The sequence below is a fragment of the Peromyscus leucopus genome, chromosome 4, assembly GCF_004664715.2.
Source record: "Peromyscus leucopus breed LL Stock chromosome 4, UCI_PerLeu_2.1, whole genome shotgun sequence".
Classification (NCBI taxonomy): Eukaryota; Metazoa; Chordata; class Mammalia; order Rodentia; family Cricetidae; genus Peromyscus; species Peromyscus leucopus.
In genome coordinates this window covers 52,992,412-53,014,395 of record NC_051066.1, presented here as the reverse complement: position 1 = coordinate 53,014,395, position 21,984 = coordinate 52,992,412, and the positions used below count along the sequence as shown (strand labels likewise).

Below are 21,984 nucleotides of genomic sequence, written 5' to 3'. Positions count from 1 at the left end.
TGGTGGTGGAGAGATGAGGGGGTTGAGCGTGATCCAGGATTCCTTGGGTTCTAAAGAATGAACAAGACACAGACTCAGAAGACGTAAGACCTCCAGGAAACATGGACAGGAATGCAAGAGGAGAAGGAAGGCCATGGGGCTGCCGAGGCCATGGGTGGGGCTGGAGGATGGCTCACAGCGGCAGGGGAAGGGTTCGGCACTGCCTTGATTTGCAGAGATGGCGCCGATTTCTGAGGAGAAAACTTAAAAACTAAAAAAAACTTAAAATAGATCCCAGCAGATTAGAGACCACCCTCACTCATAAAGGGCCAAGTTTTTCTCCACAGGCTGGAACCATCTGCATTTTTAAACACCATCGTTCAAACAGGTCCAACCTTTTGACCCTGCGACATGACGGTGGCACTTGCAAAGCTCATGTCCAAGAAGCCGGCATGAAGTTGCAACAACAACAATCTCACGTTTAAAGGAGTTGACAGTTTTTCATGAGGCCTCACTCATAGCATTCGGCACATTCTGGATTGAGCTGATGGCCTGACAGTAGAAATTAAATACCTTCAATAATCCCCTGGTCCAGACTTGTCACATGACCCTATTCCACCAAGAAGTACAATCCATGCCTATGCCCAGTGAGCAGAAAGTCAGAACCAGTTTGTGAGAATGTATCTAGCATAGTTTGCCCTTAAAATCAGCAGAAATGTCACTCCCTGTCCTTACAAAGCATACCCATTCTCTCCCCAGGGAAGGTAAATCAGGTGGGCCATCCATCCGTCAGGGTGCCAGGCTCATAGTCTAGAATCTCCAGATGATATGTACCTTCCCTACCACAGGTCTGGGTATAACTTAAGGACCTGCACGTGCCCAAAATACAGCATCAGACAGCCACCTCCACACACAGAACACCACTACAACACTCCCAGTCAGCAAGAAGAGATAAAGGACATTCGCAGCCAATGGTCCATGGAGATCCCAAGCCCTCCAGGCATTCACCATGAAGTCTCCACCAGCAGTGAGCCGGGCTCCCTGTGGGAGGCTTCCCCATTCACTTGCTTTCCTTCCACGGCTTTTTAGTTCCCTAGGAAAATGATTCCTTTCTCACTGTCTCCTGTGATCTGGAGGTTAGGCAGCTGCCTCAGCCTGCTTCCCACCTGAAGAAGGTTACAAGCTGGTTTCACATAGTCACAGGCTTGTGGTTTCTTAAGCACGAAAGTGCTCATAAGCATTCAACAAAAAACAAAAATACCGTGGTTCTTCTCTAGATGAACATCTTAGATTATTTTTGCTTTCTGGCATTCAGGAATAGGCAAATATAAGAAATCTGTTTCTCTCAGTTGAGGGCCCGAGGTCTCACAGCTTTCATGAGAGAACGATGTAGTTCTCTTCCTTTCTGAGCCATTTTGTCTGTTTGGAAAAATGTGCTGGGTCAGATGGATCAGCAGGTAAAGGTGACTGATGGCAAGCCCTGGTAACCCGAGTTCCATTCCCCAGGCCTGTCAGGAAGGTGCAAAGAGAGAACCAACTCCTGCAAGCTGTCCTCTGAGCGCCACAGGCAGTGAGGCAAACACGCACGCACACACTTTTTAAAAAATCATTTAAATTTATTTTTAAAAAGAATTAGCTGAAAGTCACCTAATTCTTCCAGATATTTTATTCATAAGTATGCTGGCCATACCATTAATTAGGTCCTTATTTCCAGGCTGAGTCTTAATTAATATTTTTCACCTAAAGCACACCTTAATTTTAATATTTCTAGTTTGGAATTAAGAAGTAGCTTCATCTCCATCCCTACAAGCCTGGGTTTTTCTGTTCCCTTCATCCCTCATTATAAACCTGCTAATCCTTTCTGAGCTCATCTCTAGACTGCCTGGGGGAACACCATTGTATGCTGTTAGCATTTTGTTTTCCAATCACTTCTCCCAAAATTAGACATTCCTTAGGAATAGTGCTTACTCTCTCTCAGTGATAACTGCACAAATTTGCATAAGATAAGAGACTGACATGTACAGCCTCCTCCTGTCTGTCGGATACCTGGCCTCCAAGCTGATATATGTTTTAAGCTCTTTCTCCCTCTCTCTCTCTCTCTCTCTCTCTCTCTCTCTCTCTCTCTCTCTCTCTTTCTTCCTCTCTCCCTCCCTCCCTTCTTCCCTCCCTCTCTCCCATTTATCCCCCTGCCCTTTTTAACCATCAGCACCTTGCTTTAATACCAATTCTTTCCTATGTCAGGATTAAGCTAGGCTTTGCTACAATAACAAATACATTCTGAATTTCAACTCTGTGACACAGAGGATTGTTTCCTCTCACTCGGCAATCTGGTGCAGACTGGACAGTTCTCCTTCATTTGAGCTGTTGTCAATTTCAGTGTGACACAGTAGAAGTCACCAAAGGTCACATAAAGGACTTGTGTAGTTGACTAACACCTTCCAACACCTCTGCCCATCGTGTGGGAAGGCAGACTTAGAGAAAGAACAGGGAGAGGCAGGAGGCCGCTTCTGGCCTCTATGTGTACTTTCACACATGAGCACATACATCCTCACATGCACATGTGCCAACACATGTAAACATGATTACACACACGCACACACTTAAAATTAAAATGTAAATATATGCATTTATGCATATATTTATATTCATATGTTACATATATAGTTCTATCTTAATTAAGATTAATTTTATTAATTTTATTTTATATGTGTGAATGTTCCTCCTACAGGTGAGTCTGTGTATTGTATGAGTGCATGGTGCCCAGAGGCCAGAGAGGGCTTTGAATCCCCTTGAACTGGAGCTACTACAGACAGTGGTCAGCCACCATGTGGGTGCTGGGATTTGAACTTCTGTCCTCTGGAAGAACAGTCTCTCTTAATCACTAAGCCCTTCAAAATGTGTTTAGATAGAATCTTATAGCTCAGGCTGACCTTGAAGTCAGGACAATCCTCCTGCCTCAGCTTCTCAAGTGCTGGGATTGCCGGTGCCAGTCATTCAGAGATTATGTAAATTCGTGCTAACTTCCTCAATGTCTGTTTTATTTTTCAAAAAAATCCTTTTCAGAATGCACCTTAACTGGGGTTTTTCCACTCATCTTTCCCCAGGAACATGACTTGAAGTATGTGGGTTTCCTCAGCGGCCCCTCCCGCTCCCCACAGATGGATTAGCATCTCAGCTTCCTTCTCTAATGAAAAATCCAATCAGGAGCCACTTGATGATCCTGATGGGGTTTTTAAGTACAAAGAAGCCAGGGTTGAGGTTAAACTGTGAGGAGCACAGAGCGGGGTGGGCAGGGCTACTCTAGGAAAGGAAGATCAAGAGTTCCCATTAGTGTCTTTGCTTTCCAAGGAGGACACAGGGTTCCTGCCTGGGTGCCTTGTGTGTATTTATGTGAAAGCAAAAGACACAGCTTCAGAGGCAGCTGAGGGAGGGCGGGTCCTGGAAGCTGGTTAATGAGACGAAAGGAGAAAAGCCAGGCCGTGGAGGGGGGGCGGAGGGGGGTGTCCAGAGTATGGAAATCAAAGGTAGTGGCTGGGGCTGGAGAGGGGAGAACCCAGGTCCAGAACCTGAAGTGCGGGAGACACAGGAGGTGGATTTCTGAGTCACTTCCTAATACTTCCATGCAGCTGAATTCTTGAATGGGACCCACACTTTTTACCAGAAATGTTAGAAATTTAACCTCACTGGATATTTGAGTCTTTTAATATTGCTATTCTCATCTTTACTGTGTGTATATATGGTGTGTATATATGTACATGTATAAGTTTGATTTTTGTCTTTACATTTTATTATGCATCTCTTCAGGTACATATAAATAAACTATCTTTTTTTTGTAGCACTGGAAACTTATGCACATTGAGCATGCTCTTTTTACTGTTTGGGGCATGTTCTCACTGAGTTCCACAGGGTATCTTTGAACTCACTCTAACCAGACAGACTTTGCCTCGGAATCCTGAGTAGCTATGATTACAGACCTATGACACCAGATCTGATTTGGAAAAATTATCTTGTTTCCATGCCCCTGACCAAATTAAGCCATCTCACTTTTTTGGGGCATAAGATTCTCCTCTTTTGTAAGAGCACTAAGGTGGAGAAAACGCAGTTTGGGGAGTCAGGCTTTCTTGCTGTCCACTGTCTGGAACTTTCCCTTCAAGTCTTCCAATGTACTATACAATCCCTGTCAGTGCATTCAGAGACTCACTCGATGCACACCTTAGTGTCCTTAGAAATACCCGCTTGGCGCTTGTCTGTTCTATCAATTCTCCTTCCGCAATGATCCTGAGAACCACAAACTGAGGGACTAGGGGGGAAAAGCCTTTTTAATGTGACTGTGGATCACCCATGCTCATGGGTGAAGGTGGGGGACATTCAGGTGCCTGTGAGTGGGCATGGAGCAGCCATTGCATTATGGGTATAACGGAGCTGAAGTGGGGCCATCAGTTAGCATGTGGTCCTGACACACCAGTGCGAGCCGAGGAGTAAGTCTAACAACGGAGGCCTACCGTAATAAACTGGTGCTTTCAGTACCAGACTCAGGCAGCCTGAGACCATGCTCTTCAAACTAAGATAATTTCCATGCACATAAGCCAGAGATAGCTTCTGAATCTCGCGGTGTACAACATGACAAATAACTCTTTTTTAAACGCTTCTGTGTTTCAGGTGGCTGAACTTGTAACCAGCGAGTTCTTTGAACAAGGAGATCGGGAGAGGTCCGAACTCAAACTCACTCCCTCGGTGAGTTCCCTTTTGCTATCACAGTAACTCCAAACCACAGCTTGAAGTGGGAAAGGCTGAGGAGGGGTTTGGAGAACTCCTGAAAGCTTGAAGCTTTAACTCAACAAGAACGCTAACCACTGTGCTCCGAAAGTTCTCATTGACACTGCTGGGCTACTTGACCAGTATTTCCCAAGCACCCACAGCGGGACACCCTAGCATTTCATGAATGCCTATTTTAGAACATAAACAATAGCAGAGAATTAAAAGCCAAGCTGTCCAGCCTCAAGGAGCTAGCTGGGTCTTATTTTTTCAGTTCCAAACTTGCAAACTCCCCAAAGCAAATCATTTCAAACTATTTTTTTTGTTTTGTCTTGTTTTCAAACTGAAACGTGGGGAATCCAGGTTCTGGGGTGGTTGGCACGCTATTCATGTTGGATCGCCTCATACAATCCTTTTTTGAGAAGGCTGATGATAAGCTGGTGGTGTTTTTTCCTGCCTTCTCACCACCCTCAGGGAAGGGCCAGCCTCTTCATTGCTAGTGAGCAGCTAAAACACCCTCTCTGGTCACTCTTGGAGTGGGCAAAGTATCATAAAGCCTGGCAGTGCAGCGCACAGTCGGCTTAATGAAGCACAAAGTGGGTGTCCGTTGTCAATGTCTCCTTTGGAGGATTCCAGTCCACCAAGTCTCCGGAGGTACTGGCAAGCTCTTTGCATGTCCACACAGCCCACTTCGCTGATTGATAGTCAAACACCAGAGAGGACAGCAGGGCCCTTTCCTACCTCCAACAGTTTCTCTTGGTTGACATCACAGCCGGCCGTCTTTCTGAGGCTGACTCTCCTGTGAGTCGATTTCCTGTAGATCCAGAGGACCACACAGCTTGAAACACTCATCAGCCATCTTCGTTTTCAAAGCAGTGAGTGTTTAGATGGGAATCAAAACACCCTTTATTCTTTCCGAGTGGTCATAGCAAGTTTGGCTTTGAAAAGTAGAGTTCATTTGTAAAACCTGTAACCCAAATTTCTCCCTGTGATATCTACATTAAATAAAAGGCTTTTTCCCCCTCTAAAAACTGGTTTTGAAGAGTTTACAATGTAGCAGCACAGGTCATTTAATTAAATGAAGGGGAGGAGGTAAATTATAGGCTCAGCTAAGGCCTTCTCTGAAGACACAAATGAAATTAATTTTATGATGGATATACAGCCGTAAATGTTCCTCTCTCCTCACAAAAGGTTACTTACCGCAGCTGTCTCCTCTGGAGAGTCTTGGTTCTGCGGTAGGACGTTCCCCCACTGACCCAGCTGCAAACACATCTGTAATGCTCCAGGAGCTGACACCTGCTCGCTTTTCCACCCTTTGATTTTTAGAAGTACCCCTAGGGTTCCGCTGGCCAGAGAGCATCACAGTGACTTTCTGAGACCAAACTGAAGCTGGGCCACAGTCAGAGGGCTCATGTCCGAAGCAGTAAGCTGACTGATAAAATGGGCCCGAGCACCAGCTTGTGTCAAACAGAAAGCTCAACGCTGTGTATCCAGAAATGAGGGGACATCATCTTCCCTGTCTTCAGGGACCCTAGGACCTTGTCAGCTGGGGGGAAATATCGTGGTAAATAATCATGAGTGCTCAGTTGTAAGATGCAAAATTCTGCAGAAGGCAAACACAGGACAGAGGAGCACCCCGCTCCTCTCACTCATCAAACCTTGATTAAGAAGTGATAATCCAGAAATAAACCCTTACAATTATGATCCACTGATTTCAACATTACTTTCAAGATAATTTGGTGGGGAAAATGGTCTTTTCAGCAAATAGTCCATGGCTAAGTGGCTATTCACAAGTATAAAGAATTGAAGTCCTGGCCCTTATTCCTTGTTTTTTTTTTAATTAATTTTTTTTCATTTTATATACCAATCACTGTTCCCCTCCCTCCTCTTTTCTAGTCCTCCCCCCCCCCACCATTCCCTATCCCACTCCCTAGTCTACTCCTCATAGAGGGTAAGGCCTCCCTTGCGTAGTCAACACAGGCTGGCATACCAAGTTGGGGAAGGACTAAGCCCCTCACCCCTCATCAAGGCTGAGTAAGGCATCCCACCATAAGGAATGGGCTCTAAAATAGCCAGTTCATGTACCCAGGACAGGTCCTGGTCCCATTGCCAGGGGCCCCACAAACAGATCAAGTCAGTTATGTATACAGTGCTCTGTCTGCATGTATGCTTGTAGGTCAGAAGAGGGCGTCAGATCTCATTATAGATGGTTGTGAGCCACCATGTGGTTGCTGGGAATTGAACTCAGGACCTCTTAACCACTGAGCCATTTCTCCAACCCCTGGTCCTTCCTCTTAGCGTACCCAAAAGTGAGCTCATATTATTGAATAGATCTAGCTAAAACTGCTAGATCTGTCTAAAAGGCTAAGACAATAAAACTCTTCAAAGAAGTTAGAGGTCTAAATCTTTTTGAGTTTGATTCAGCTATGCTATATTAGATATGATACTTAAAATACAAGAGACAAAAGATAAAAAGGCCAGAGATGTTGGCTTGTATTTCACCAAAAATAAACTGGACTTTATCAAAACATAAAGTATGTCTGCACCAAAGGATACTATAAGGAAAACAAAGAGACAATCTATAGAATAAGAGAAATTACTTACAAATTGTACATCTGATATGGACCTTGTAGTTAGAACATTAGAATAACTCCTATAACAATAAGAGACAATGCAGTTAAAAACTGGAAAAGGGCCTCTACATAAGCATGTCACTTACGAACGCACTCGTGAACAAACTCAGCCAGTAGACACACAAGAAGATTGCTAAAATCTTTAACCATTACGAACATGCAAATTGCAGTCATGGTGAGGTACCATTTCACACACACTAATAGGGCTGTCATTAAAAAGACAGACAATACAAACATTGGTAAGTCTTCAGAGAAGCCAGGACATAAGGAGATGCGGGAAGAAATGTTAACTAGTGCTCTACTTTGAAAATCCAGTCTGGAATCCTCAAAAAGTTAGACATAGGGCTGGTTCAGCAGGCAAAGTACTTACTGTACAAGCCCGGCAACCTGAGTTATATCCCTGGATCCCACGGTGAAAGGAGAGAGCCAACTCCCAAGAGTTGTCCTCTGGCCCCTACATGTATGTCATGGCATCATCATCATCATCAATGTAAAAAAATAAAGTTTAATATAGAATGTTCAACAGAGAGTTACCATATAACCCATTCACTTCTAGGTTTATCCCCAAAGGAAATAAAAACACCCATACAAAAACTTGCACACAACTGTTCACAATAGCATTACTCAAAAAGTGTCAATGACTCAAATATCCATCAACTGATGAATTAATACACAAAATGTTATAAATCTCTGCATTGAAATATAATATGACAAAAATGAATAAATGAAGGGTTGATACTTGCTACCTAGATATACTTTTAAAATCCTGCTACATGAGAGAAGCCCACCCTAAAAGACCATGCACGTATGACTCCATGTGAATAAATTGTGGAACAGGCAAACCTGTACAGATAGGAATAAATCACTGCTTGCATAAGGCTGGAAGTTTGCAAGAAGGTAGAGCTGCTATTGTTAACATGGATTTTAAAATTAAGTGTGGTGGTAATTGTATAGTTCTGTGTGTATACTGAAATTTCTTGAATTTTTAAATGAGTGTTTCTATACAATATCCATCAGAAGCAGAGAAACCAGATAAATAACTTGAGTAAAAAAAAAAAAAAAGAACTATAGAGAAAACGAATCAGACTGCTGTGGTTTGGGTGTGGTCTGAGTCCGGAGGTTTCATGTGCTAAGACTTATCCCCAATGTGAATATTGAGAGCATGGATATTCAGTCCCACTCTGATGGGAGAGGCATGGCCTTTGGAGGCTATTAGGACTAAATAAGTTCACTAGTGGGGAGCCCCATGATCAAATTAGTGTGGATTATAGGAAGCAGAGAGGCACCAGAAGACATAAACGCTGGGGTGAAGAAAGGATGAATCCCTGCCACCCCATCCATCCAAAGACAAGTACCTAGTAACCTACTAACCACAGAACCTTACCAGAAAGCACATGATTGCCAAACTAGCACCCAACCCTTAAAATCATCATAAAATAATTTATGTTTAATAAACGGGGAAAAAAAGAAAAGAAAATTGCTGGTAAGGATCTTTTCCAATCTCTGGCATCTTCTTGCTACAAAAATAAAAGACTGCATTATTTTTGTGGCAGTGAGATGTATCTCCTTCTCCTTGACTTGTACTCAGTTCCCAGTGACCCGGCGACTTGATTTAGTAACAATTACCTGGACCTGCAGACAGAGTTTGGCCCCAAGGAGTTGAATGCCATAAAGTTCAAATAAATTCACTTACAAATCTCATAAGATGTGAAAATACTTTATTTCTTATCGTAGATAAAGGAGAAGAAACTATGTGTAAGGATTGTGGTTTGTGAAATATTCAGTTGGTAAAATATGAAGCGTTACTTGACAAAGTGACTGTAAAATACTCCTGTGAACAAAAGCAAGGTTTCTATTTCTTTGTTCTAGGCTATCTTTGACCGGAACCGGAAAGATGAACTGCCTCGGTTGCAACTGGAGTGGATTGATAGCATCTGCATGCCTTTGTATCAGGTACTGCTGACTTGTGTCTGTGTGTCCTGCCTGAGGTGAAGGAGAGCATGGATAAAGTTTGTTCAGAAACATTTGAAGTTAGAGACGCTTGCAGGATACGAACTGTAAACTTGCTTCAAACTTTTGACCCAAAGCTGGTGCTTCAAAGATGGGGACCCCAGTTCTCTACCACTGTCTAAAATGTAATCTCCATAGCCTCACCTTCCTTGTCTGTAAACCAGGGATTATAATATTCTGTCTCTGCATTCACCAGATAGCACCCCCATGAAACACAAGGATGCAACCATAGTCAATACCATCTGTCTCTAAAGCAGCTCAAAGGCCGAATAACGAAGGAAAAATCCCATATACATTAAAGTATTGAAGGCTTAGAGAAGTCTAGTGGGAAAGAAGCATTACTTAGCCTTGATTAAGTCTGAGTTTCTCAATTAGAAATTTTTTTGCTTTTCATTTTTATTAGTACTATGTGAAACACCAGAGTTTCATCGAACACGCCTTTCTGCTCTAACCCCAGGGTCTGGACCACTGGGCTTTGTATGGGAAGCATCTTCCATCTTTAAAATCTGCCTCCTTCTTTAAGCAAACATAACTGTGCCAAGCAGTGAATCTTGAGTGATACCGCTAATGAGTTCTTGCTTCGCTGCCTGGTGCAGAGGCTGCCTGGGGCAAGGAGACATGTGTCAACTTTGAATGGGTCACATTCCGCTTTTTGAGTTCTGATCAGGGCCAACATCCATTTGCAGTAACAGTTTAGTATACGTTGGCTTTTAATTCTACAGCTAAACATTTGCTCTCATCTGTAAACCCGGCAAGTTCTTTACCCCCGACCTAGCTCAATCAGTGTGAGCCCGATTCCTACTTCAAAGTGAGATGCACGCAGAGAAAGCGAGACCTCTTTAGTTTCCCATTCTCTGCTACTCCATTAAGAACACAGGATTGTTTTTTAAGGACTTCACAACCATTAAGGCTCCAACTTATCCACCACTTCATTTTCAGTACTGTTGGGAGCTACAGAGACCTGTCGCAGTCCCCTGAAAGCAAACAAATTAGAATATTGTCTTCAAGACAGAAATGTAATTCTAATAACCACAAATGATGAAAGTAAATTCCCTTGTTGTTCCATATAATTCATTAAATGCCCAATATCATAAAATCAATCAGATACAGTTTTAAACTAATCTAAAATCAATTGTTATGGTTACAAATGACTATAATATTCTCTCATCTAATAATGAAAGATTGGACCAGAAACATTGAGAATGATATAGTTTAGTGTAAAGGGGATCCTAACTCTCTTTTCTTCCTGTCTGCTCCCCCACCCTCGATGCTCACTAAGCAGGCTCCCACGTAGAGTCCACCCATGCTGGACCAGGTGCCTTTTGCTTGGCTGACTTGCCTTTGGTTGCCCACATTGAATTATGGTTTACTCAGTTCCCTGTGCATAGGTATTAATGGGATGGCTACGTTACTCTTTTAATTAATAAATTCCTCTGACTGGAAGGAAGTAAACTCAATTAACTCCACGTGCTGCTAAGGGTCTGCTTGCGGCTCCCACGCTGCGTCTGTCGTCCACTGCTCATCCGCAGTTCTTTGAGCGTATCATGTCCTCGCTACTAAGTACTTTGAAATCTTTAGGTTAAAAAGGAAGTTACTTGAAGTTATCAGAAAAGATTAGTGTTGATGATTGAGAGAATAATATTCCTACAGCACATGATAGAGTGTCCTGAGTGTGTGTGTGTGTGTGTGTGTTGTGTGTGTGTGTGTGTGTGTGTGTGTGTGTGTGTGTGTGTGTGTTCCTTACTCATCTTAGAGGTTAGAAATGCCTGCTATTTTCAGAAAGTGGAACACACAGACCAAGTGACACACCTACACATTTAATTTGTGTCCTTCTCAGCCTCGACCTTTGCTTCAGTGTGGAGGCTTTCCAATGGCCTGATTCAACTTCAGATGGAAAGTTCTCCAACTGATTTTTCTCTGTCCAAAGCCACACCACCCCAAAGGAGAACATGGAGAACATTGCTCTCCGTTTGCTGCTGCTGCCTTCCCAGGCAACAGCCAATGGACAGCTTGCTCTCTTGGTTTCTTGTCACCGCTCCGTTTTTTATTTCACAATTTCAGTTGTAAATTGTTTACAAGACTTTGAACCCAACCCTTCAAAGAGCCATCACACTGAAAGCACAGCCAGTGTTGGAAGAGCCCCTCTCAGCATCTCTGCCGTGGTCTGTCTTGTGTGAGGGGGCTTCCCACAGTTCACTGGACAGTCTCACACCAGCTGATGGTGTTCCAAAATGAAATGGAGTCAGTCACTGGGCAGGAAATGCAGCCATTGGAAAGACAGCAATCTCAAGGAAGTAACAAGAAAAGTCACTAAGATGACCCTGGTCCCTAAGGCCAAGTGTTTGGGATGAGTAGGCTTGCTGCAGAAAGGCCATGAGGGTTTTGAACGTAGAAATGCAATCATGAGGTTCGGAAAAGACAGGTGATAAGCGCGGTAGTGGCTGACAACAGAGATCCTTACTGTCATGGGCTAGAGTGACGTCTGGAATACGAAGCAGAAGAATCTAGTGTGGTCTTGCTAAGATGGCTGGGGGGCACAGCAAAAGTGCAAAGAACAGTACTCACAAAACATGTAATGGACATCCCCTCGAATGGCAAAATCACGGGCTCCAGATAGTAGACATGGATGACAAGAGAATTGTGTAGAGCCCAAGCAAAGAGACTGTGGTGGGAAGGACTGAGATGTCCTCTATGGGGAGCATGGAGCATGGAGTGATGGAGGCTGGAGAGGCTGGAGGCTGCTCTGTATAATGCTAGGGGAGTTGGAGGAGGGGGTGGCCATGCAGAGGGGCAGGAGATACCAGTACGGCTTAAGTGCGACTTCTTGACTCCACTGACTTTCACCGGGTAATTCGGTTTTATCTTTGTGACTTTCAAAGGCTTCTTCTTGTTAAACATCCTGATTGAGCAAGCCTTTTCCGCTTGTGCCTCTGGTTGTTGAGTTCCGATCTCCTCCAAGCAAAGGGGAAAGACTGTTGCTTCTCGAGTGCCTGAAGAGGCCCTGGTGGGAACCCGCACCAGCACCTTCTGATGGCCATTCCTTGAAAAAAATCAGAAGTCTTGTCCACGGGACAGTGTTCACCCTCAGGCCACCTGTGACTAGGTAGGAGAAAAACAAGGAGGAATTCTCACTCTGAAATCTACTCGTAAGAAAACTACTGAAGTAATAAATAACTGGGCAAAAGTGGCTTACGGGAAATATAAGAAAACATAAGGGGGTGTACCTTAGTAGTAGGGTGGTTGATTACTTATATAATTAAATGCATGTATGTAAATAAAGCCCCCAAACCATAGCATGTGGACCCTGTGCGTCCTATGAATGAATCTGGCCATTTCTATCTGAAATGAAGACCAGATATGTGTGGCTGTTTCAGCTCTCACCGCAGGCCAGGTGGGAGGGCACAGTGGGGACCAACCCCAGCTCCCTACGGTTACATATGAGACGTGACATGACTGTCTACATAGGTTTATCTTTGAAATCTTAGGGTTCCAAACTTTTGGAAAGAAGACAAAGAGAGGGGTGGGGAGAAAAGGGGACAGCAACCAGGCAGAAGTCGTGATTTATCTGTCTGTGACAGCATTTTAATCAGGAAGCGTACAGGAGGCCCAGAGCAGGCGGGGAGCATCAAAGCGTGGTCCCCAGGAGAAGTGAAAAGCCCTGGTTAGTTAGCTCTGTCCTAGCAGGATGTCTTGGAGGAATACATTGACATCTGATTCCAGAGCTTTCTGCTGTCTTTGCATCCTGCTGGGGAGCCATTAGCCTGCTGCTCAACATCTTTGGAAGAAAAAAAAAAGTAAGAAAGAAGAAAGGGAAAAAAAGACACTATCAAAGTTTGGAGTCACTGCTGAGGCAGCCTTAGGGATAAACAGAACCCTCCTGTGGCCGCCTCGTTCTGAGCGGCTGTTCGCAGGAGCACACGAAGTTTCTGCCCCGTGTTTTTGTTCTCAACTTGAACCTCAGCATACCTAAGAATGGCAATGATGCACAGAGGCGCGATCAATCCGTTTGTTAAAAACTGACAGCTTTTTCGAGGTAATCAGATTTCCATCTCGTCCCCATCGTTTGATCTGGGGGCTGGACTTCCTCCCTGACACCGGAATTCAACCCCCAGCACCTTGTAAACCAGCCATGGCCATGCACACAACTATAATCCTAGAGTCCCGCGCTAGGGAGATGGAGGCAGGAGGACCAGAGCTTAAGGGTGGCCTCTGCTACGTAGTGAGTTCAAGGCCAGCCAGGGCTATGTGAGACCTTGTCTCAAAAAACAGTGTCAGAAGTCCCACAACAGACAATGAGCTTGAAATTTCATTTTATTTATGTATTTATTTTAACTTTGGTTGTAATGATTGTCGTGGAACATAGAGTCCTCCTGGCAGAGCTACCAGTGTGCTCTCTAAGAAGAATGAGGGGGGAAAGTCTTCAAAATGTATGTGAGGAATGGAAAGGTAGGTCAGCAGCTTAGAGCACTCACTGCTCTCTCAGAGGACCTGGGTTCAACTCCCAGCACCCACATGATGGCTCACAACCATCTGTAACTCCAGGTCCAAGGGATCCAACACCCTCTTCTGACCTTCAAGGGAACCAGGCACTCATGTGGTACATACACACACATGCAGGCAAACACCCATTGTCCTAGCTAGAGACACAATTTGGGGAGGAAAAGGTATATTTCAGCTTATGGTTCCACATCTCAGCCCATCACTGAGGGAAGTCAGGGCAGGAACTCGAGCAAGACAGGAACCTGGAGGGAGGAACTGATGCCAAGGTTATGGGGGAAACACTGTTTACTGGCTTGGTCCTCATGGCTTGTTCAGCCTACTTTCTTATAGCACCGAGGACCACCAGCCCAGGAATGGCACTGCCCACAATGGGCAGGGGCCTGCCACATCACCATCAATCAAGAAAATGTACAACAGTCTTGCCCACAGGTGGGGACATTTTTTTTCAACTGGGTTCCCTCTTCCCAAGTGACTCTAGCCTGTGTGAAGTTGACATAAAACTAGCCAGCACACCCATACACATAAAATAAAAAATTTTAAAGAATAAAATATAGTATAATATACTTGACATTGTGGAGGCTTCAAGTTAGAAACCAATAAACTAGAAAAAAGGTTATAAAAGACAGCCTCTCTAGATCCTGAGGAAAGTCTGTCTGTAAAAACAACTCGGTGTGCCCCAATGCTTCATGACTCAGGTTTGATTTTATTTTTAAGAAAAAAATCTAATGAGCTGTGGAGTCTGTTCTCCACAAAGGCTGAATGTGGGACGAGAAAACATTTCCATGGGATATTTTGAAAACTGCGAAGGAGAAAGGGAGAGATCGGATCCTGCATGACATTTAGTAGTCTAGTGAATGAAAAGGAGAGATGGTTGGGGCAGGTTTCTGACTTGTCCTACAAAGGCGAACATGCATGGAACAGCATCACACCGACTCAGAAGTAAAATAAACAGTCTTCAAGAAGAGAGAGCAGAGAGCGGGGTGACGGGCGTGGACATGATTCCACTTGTGCAGGCTCTGAAGTCCGCAGGCCTTGTGACCTGCAGCCTCTGTCCCCATCCTACCCCACCAGTCCCCTGGTCAGTTCTAGTCTCTGGTTCTTTGGGCATTTCCTGAGTCCCTCCAGGGCTCAAGGCTACTTCCCTGTCTTCCTACTGTCCACAACGACCTACTAAGTCCTTCAGACATGTTTCTGTAGGGTAATTCTGTCCCTTTTCTGGATTACTCTTGACATCCCAGAGACAGGCCCTCTTCCCTTCCAGAGAGAAGCCACCAAAGAAGGTGCCACCAAGGTTGTGGCATCTCATCTCCCTCCTCCAGTACGCTCCTCCTGCCTCTCTACCTACTTTTCTTTCTCTTGTTTTCTCTCTTCTCCTTCCCTAGTACACACAGTAGAAAACTGTCAAGTGTCTTCTTGCTTGTCTGATGGGCTCTGTCCTCTTGTGAACGCCCGCTCACACAGAGCTGGCAGGCAGGCTTTCTCCAAGCTGAGACAGTTGATGTCTCTGAACCACTGTTTGCCTGAAAGATAAATTATCAGGTATGTTTCTACATGAAGAGCCAAGGCATCGTGACTCAGAGTGGAAATGCCTTGTTTCCTACCTTCAAAATACTCTCCTTGACACATATACGACACCTGATTCTAAGTGCTAAGGGCAAAACCTGCTCCCCTCCCAAACAGCCCGTATGATCTTAGCCAAACAGGGATGAGAAGGCAATGCAAACATTCAAAAGGATGTTTCCATGAACTCTCAGAAGCCGCTCTGCTGTGAGTTATATCTCCTAAGCTTTGCTACAGTGATGGAGATGGAGCAGGCATGTGGAAAATGGAGGTGAGGGGAAGAGAGGAGAGGAACAGGATGGAGGGGATATGGAGAAGGAAAGAAGAAAGGCAGGCAGGGAGGAGGAAGGGAAGCCACTTGATTCTATGTCCATACAAGGCTTGGGATTGTCTACTTAAATTACTCTTCCGTTCCTCTAGAGAGTATACTTTTAGTACTGTTTACCTCATGACTATTTGTTTACTGGTTTCAGATGAAAGGGGAAGAAGGGACAAAGAGAGGGAGGGAGAAGGCATAGGGGAGGAAATCAAGGTGTGTGGATTCTTTGCTGGGATAAGAAATTATTGCTTTCCTGCACTGAAGTACTTGAAACTTTATGCAGTTTAGTGATGGGCCACCATCACCGGAGCTTAGGGGAAGTGAGCGCAGGTAAAGGGGAAGCATTCTGGCTCCATTTGTGACACACAGAATCCTCTGCAATGAGTGCCCCAAAGGTCTCCCAAGAATATCCAAGAAGGCTAGGAGATCCTTGGCTGTAGTGATTTACAGAGTTACAAGCTTGTAAACATTGAACATGGCTCGGGACGCATTGCCTCATCCTAGCAAATGTGTGCTGTAAGGGATGGGCGCTCAGCTCTCAGTGACACTGCAGACCAGCAGGTGACTCTGTTGGAGGGAGTCTAAAATGAAGCTACAGCTTTCTGCTGGACCGGATTTCAAAAGAAACTTGTGACTAGAGGCCCCACAAAGGCTGGATGTCCCTATGCACACGTTGTAAGCAAACATTGAGTGCTGTGTTCACCATAGGATGGGGTTTAAGCTAGGGTTTTGGGTGTGTCTTTACATATATACATTATCATGCCTAACCTTTTTTTTTTTTTTTTTTTTTTTTTTTGGTTTTTTTGAGACAAGGTTTCTCTGTATAGCTTTGCGCCTTTCCTGGGATTCACTTGGTAGCCCAGGCTGGCCTCGAACTCACAGAGATCCGCCTGGCTCTGCCTCCCGAGTGCTGGGATTAAAGGCGTGTGCCACCACCGCCCGGCCAATCATGCCTAACTCTTGAGGGGAGACTTCACTCTGGATCCTAGAAGTGTCTCGTCATCTGAATTTTGCAGACGAGATGAAACTCACAGGAGCTGGTGGGCTTAAATGAAGCAGTGGATGGAGGCAGGGGCAGATCCTCCAAACCGAGTACCTGGGCCTTGCTGTGCCCACCCCTTGCTCTGCCCACCGCTATCCTGAGGGAGCCAAAGGTGACCCCACCTTGCTCAGCAGTGTAAACAGAACTGTGGATCCTTCAGAGGGAGGATGCAGGGTCTCCAGGATATCAGGTTCTGTTTATCTGCTTACATCGACCAACTATGACAAGGTGTCCTTGATGTAACTCTTTCACCTGTAAAATGGGCTATTGTCCCCAGTTAAAGATAGCACACTGACCTTAAAAGTTTCTATCATCTTTCTGAGAATCCCATTCCTTTTACAAGAAGGGGATGTGTTCTTAAAATGTGAGATCCCTTAGGTAACAGTAGGAGGCTGGAGTCATTTTGAGAAGCTTGACAGAAAGTCCTGGATTGCTGTCAACACTATCAATGTTAACGGCTCTGTTTGCAAGGTCTCAAAGGGGAATGAGAAGGATAAATAAACAGAGCCCTTTTGCAAATGCCTAAAACATGGAAGCTAACCAATGGGAGAAACAAAAGCCGCATTCTCCTCCTCCAGTGTTCACAAGCGAAAGCAGCTCCTGCTCCCCAGGCCCAGGCACACCACGGTTTCTGCTCTGACTGCTTAACACAAAGTTCAAAACAGGAGGTCCACCTTCCTACATAATAATTTTTCTTTGTCCTTCGATGGCTGCCCTGGTCAGTTTTCATTGTCAACTTGACACAACCTGAAGTCCCCTGGGAAGAGGGACCCTCAGTTGAAGAATTATTTGTCATATTGGCCTGGGCCATGTCTGCAAGAGACTGTCTTGACTGACGAGTGAGAAGGCCCTGCCCACTGCAAACGGCACCATCCCTAGGAAGGCAGGTCTGGGCTGTATAAGAAAGCCAGATGACCTGAGAGCATGGTGACACACACCTTTAATCCTAGCACTCTAGCTAGAGGTGAGGCAGGTGAATCTCGGTGAGTTCCAAGACAGCCTGGTCTACAGAGCAAGTTCCAGACCAGCCAAGGCTACACAGTCAGACCCTGTCTCAAAAAGAAAAGAAAAGAAAAAGAAGGGGAGGGACGAAAGGAGGAGAGGAGAGAGAGAGAGAGAGAGAGAGAGAGAGAGAGAGAGAGAGAGAGAGAGAGAGAAGAAATACAGTTGTATAAAGGCCAGCGAGTAAGACGACAAGTAGCATCTCTCTGTGATTTCTGCTTCCCTCAGTGATGGACTGTGACAGGGAGCCGTACACCGTATAAACCCTTTCCTACCCAAGTTGCTTTTGGTCAGAGCACCTATCACAGCAACCCTCGTTCAATATTTCACAGATTACCTAGTACAAAGTGCGAATCTCTCTAGGAAACATGAACAGAGAAGGCATCCTCAAATATTGGAAAGCGGGAAAGAGGCAACATTTCAGAGTGGCTGGGAAGGGACAGCAAGGAAAGCCAGCTGATCTGCCCTTCAGAAGGAGATCCTGCATGGCTTGGGGTGAAGAGAAACCAGCACAGCCATGAGCGATGCCCGAGGGCTACTGTGATAATGCACAGCGGAGCGGGTGGCTACAAACAACGGAGTTACCCATCCACGTCTGCAGAGGCTGGAGTCGAGGACACAGCAGGCTGAGTTCCTTCTGGGGCTGTGAGGGAGGAACATTCTAGGCCTTTCTCCTGACTTCTGGAAGTCGCTTGCGATCTTGGCCCTTTGTGGCTTGTGGACATACCACTCTTTACAAAGGCAGAGGTCTTCACCTGCCCTTACTGTAAAAACAATGGCGGGGGGGGGGGGGGGGGGGGCGGCAGCTCAGTTGGAAAAGGCACTTGTGTTCAATCTTTTGATCTGAGGGTTCAATCCTTGATACCCGCATGATGGAGAGAACCAATTCTCACAAATTGCTGACCTCTTTACACACACACACACACACACACACACACACACACACACACACCATCATCATCTCACACATTCACACAATAAATCAATGTTAAAAATAAATTAGGAAAACAGGAGAGATGTTTCGGTGGTTAAGAGCACTTGCTGCTCTTACAAAGGACCCAGGTTGGTTCCCAGCACCCACATGGCTGCCCACAATCACCCATAACTTGAGTTCCAGAGAATCCAACACCATCTTTTGACCTCCTGAGGCTCCTACACCTACATGGTGCACAAACATCTACACATAAAGTCAATAAATACAGGGTAAATTAAAAAATAAGACACCAGCCATTGGATAGTGGGCCTATCAAAGACTATTAGGGTCCAGCCTCTAATAGTCTTTTCCCAGGGTTTCCAGAAGAGATGCTACCAATGGTGAGAAACAATCTGAGGGAATGAATCTTAATACACCAAGCTCTTTAGTCCATTCACTTTATTCTTCTGATACAAAATTCTATCTACACAGCTTCAATTCTGTCCTCACACTTAGCTCCTCTCTGTCCCTTCTCCTGTCCTCTCCTAGTTCTAAATAGGTTCTTTCCATCTCATCCTCATCTTCATCTTTGTTTCTCCTTGTTCCTTCCTGGGAACTGGTCTAAAACCTTATAAGCAGTCAGGCTTCTTCAATACAATGCAAGACTTTCAAGGTCCCCACAAGAGCAGTGATAGTCAGCTTCATTTGCAACCCAAACGGGGAGTGAATAAAGGAGGTGGGGGTCAAAGAAGGGCTGGAATAAATCAGAAAGGGAATTTATGTGTTCAAAATATATTCTTAGAAGTGATTAGATGAAACATTATGAGTTTATCATAAACATGCTCAAACTACAGTCTTAGAGGTGGTTAGGTAAATGAGTCTATGAGTCACAAAAATAAAACTGCCTTTTTTTCTAAGTCACCATTTTCTGGCAGGGTGGGGGAAGAGTACTCAATAGCTAGGTGACTTGTGTCACAGCTTGAAGCACCTGATATGAAAAAACCCTTTTGTTCTAAGTAAGTTGCTCAAGGATGCCACTTGGACTGTGAGAGAAAGCTTAATTTGCACAAGAAACAAATCTATGTACCTAACATCTGTCTGGCCTACACGGTGTCTTCATATGGGTGTTTACCTTAATTCAGGAGACTAGCAGATAGTCTGACCAGCTATTCTGTCTGCCACTTATCCTTGGATGCTTTGTCTGGAGCTGGCCCTGGGTTTGTGTGCTTGCTAAAGGAGATAATTGCAGAAGGCAGACATCTGATTCTAATGCTAAAAAGGAGCAGAAAACCTGGAAGCAGGAAGCTTTGCCTGCCTGCATGACTATATTAAAATACCTTAATTGTATATGCCCAAGGAATGATCAATCCACACTGTTTCAAAGTTCTTGGGGAAGCTATGAGAGCACTCTTGAAATTCATAGCAGAAAACAGCTGATATATTAAAAGCCAAATAACACCAAATACTCCTTGAGACTTGGCTTTCTCTGGAAGAATTCCTTGATTCTTCCAGGTAATGGCTTTGCCATAGTCAGCTGAATTCTTACTTCATATTCCCACGGCCTGCAGCAACAGCCCACTCTAATCCTATATTATCTTGATAGCATCTTCAGAGACCCTATTTCCACATCTGGTTCCATCCATGAGTACTAGGGCATAGGACCTCAGTGTATTGTATCCTTGGGGAGGACATCATGCTTTTTTGCGCAACTCTTGAGGTATGAGCCTAGAAACATGAAAGAAGACTAGATGTTGATAACTGAGGTCTCAGGAATCTGCCTGCTTAGCCAGGTAAGTAGACTCTATAATGCTGCCAACTTGGGGGATCAGAGAGTCCTTCTCCCAGAGCACTGATGTGGGGAACCCACAGCTGGAACATCTGTAGGATGGCTGGCTGGACTCCCACATCCATCTCCCTGTTTGTACCTACAAAGCAGGAAAGTCATACCCTGCTGTGGGATGTCAGAACAGCCAGAGGGGAGACATCTGCAGACACTTGCACAGGGGCTCTCAACGAGTCAGATCCCTGCAGGGTGCCCTTAAAATAAAGCCCACCCGCCATCTACCAGCACAGCTCTCCAGCCCCCTCCCTGCATTCCCTTAGGGCCAGCCTTGGGGGCTGCTTTCAGTCAATTGTCCTTAAGCCTGTGCTGAGAAGAGCCACAGGAGAGTTGAGGAAAAGCTCCAGGACAAAAGAAGAGATACAGGCAAAGGAAACAAAACAACTTAAAAGAACAAATTCCAAGCCAAAAGGGTAAAAAACTTGTTACAAGATGACCGGGGTTCCCCCTTTCTACTCCATCTTAGTTTCCACATCATGAGTTCTATTTCATCTGGGTCCACTATGTTAGCCGCATCTTCGCTGTCCCACTCAAACCCTTGGCATGCTCAGGAGCCTGTCCCATCCCCCACTGCCCCATATAACCCCTGTCCTTCAGTCCCTCCCTCCTCACCACTAAAGGGAAAAGAGTCTAAACCCGAAGGTCCTGCCGTGAGTGGCACCTGCCATTTTTGCAATGCCACCTGGCTACAGTCCTGCCCCACGCCCTACCTCTCCACCAGTCATCTCTGCAGGGCAATCCAGTCTCACTCTGGATTCAGAACCTGCTCAGACAACAAGGTCTTTGAAAAATAAATCTCTCCCCCTGAGAGGTAGATAAATTCTCGTCCCTGGACTCTCTGCAGCTTCCCTTAGCAGCACATCGTAATTATCTGTGTTCATCCTATGTTATTCAGCCGCAATGTCTAACACACTAACCGAGACAGTGGTCTTCCCACACACCCCCAGGAATGTTCTGTTTGCTGTTGTGTAGCACCCCGAGACCTGCTCAACAGTACAGCCAAGTGCAGAGTGTGACAGGAACAGGAAACACGGGGTTACCACGTTGCAGCCGATACGCTCTTGTGTCACTCAGCATCTTGCATGCCTGTGTTGCCTTGTGGTGGGTTTTAGCATTTCTGCCCTCATTTCATGGATGAGAAACCAGGGACATTACACTGGCTGCTCCGAATCTCCAGGGAGTTAGGAGCCATTCAGTGTCTGAACCAACACCTTTTCTAAGTACAGGGAGGGACAGGCTATCGCTGTGATATTACAGAGATGGGGGAATTCATTCTCCAGGTCCTTGGCCTAACATGCCAGCAGCTTTAGACCTTGGTGCTACAGGTGATTTGAACAGCTGACATTTTTAGATGGAAAAAGAGAAGCCAAGAAAGAGAAACATTCAGAAGAAGAGCCAACCAAAAAGAAAAAGGCGCCAAGACAGAGCCTA

General features: G+C 45.1%; 1 protein-coding gene across 1 annotated transcript in view; it reads left to right on the top strand.

Annotated features, from left to right (window-relative positions):
• Pde11a (phosphodiesterase 11A) overlaps positions 1-21,984 on the top strand; it is a 348,364-nt gene that overhangs the window by 309,898 nt on the left and 16,482 nt on the right. Inside the window, exons 18-19 of the mRNA XM_028880604.2 lie at positions 4,639-4,713; positions 9,237-9,320. Of these exons, the coding sequence (XP_028736437.1) occupies positions 4,639-4,713; positions 9,237-9,320 (159 nt within the window). The remainder of the gene's footprint in view (positions 1-4,638; positions 4,714-9,236; positions 9,321-21,984) is intronic.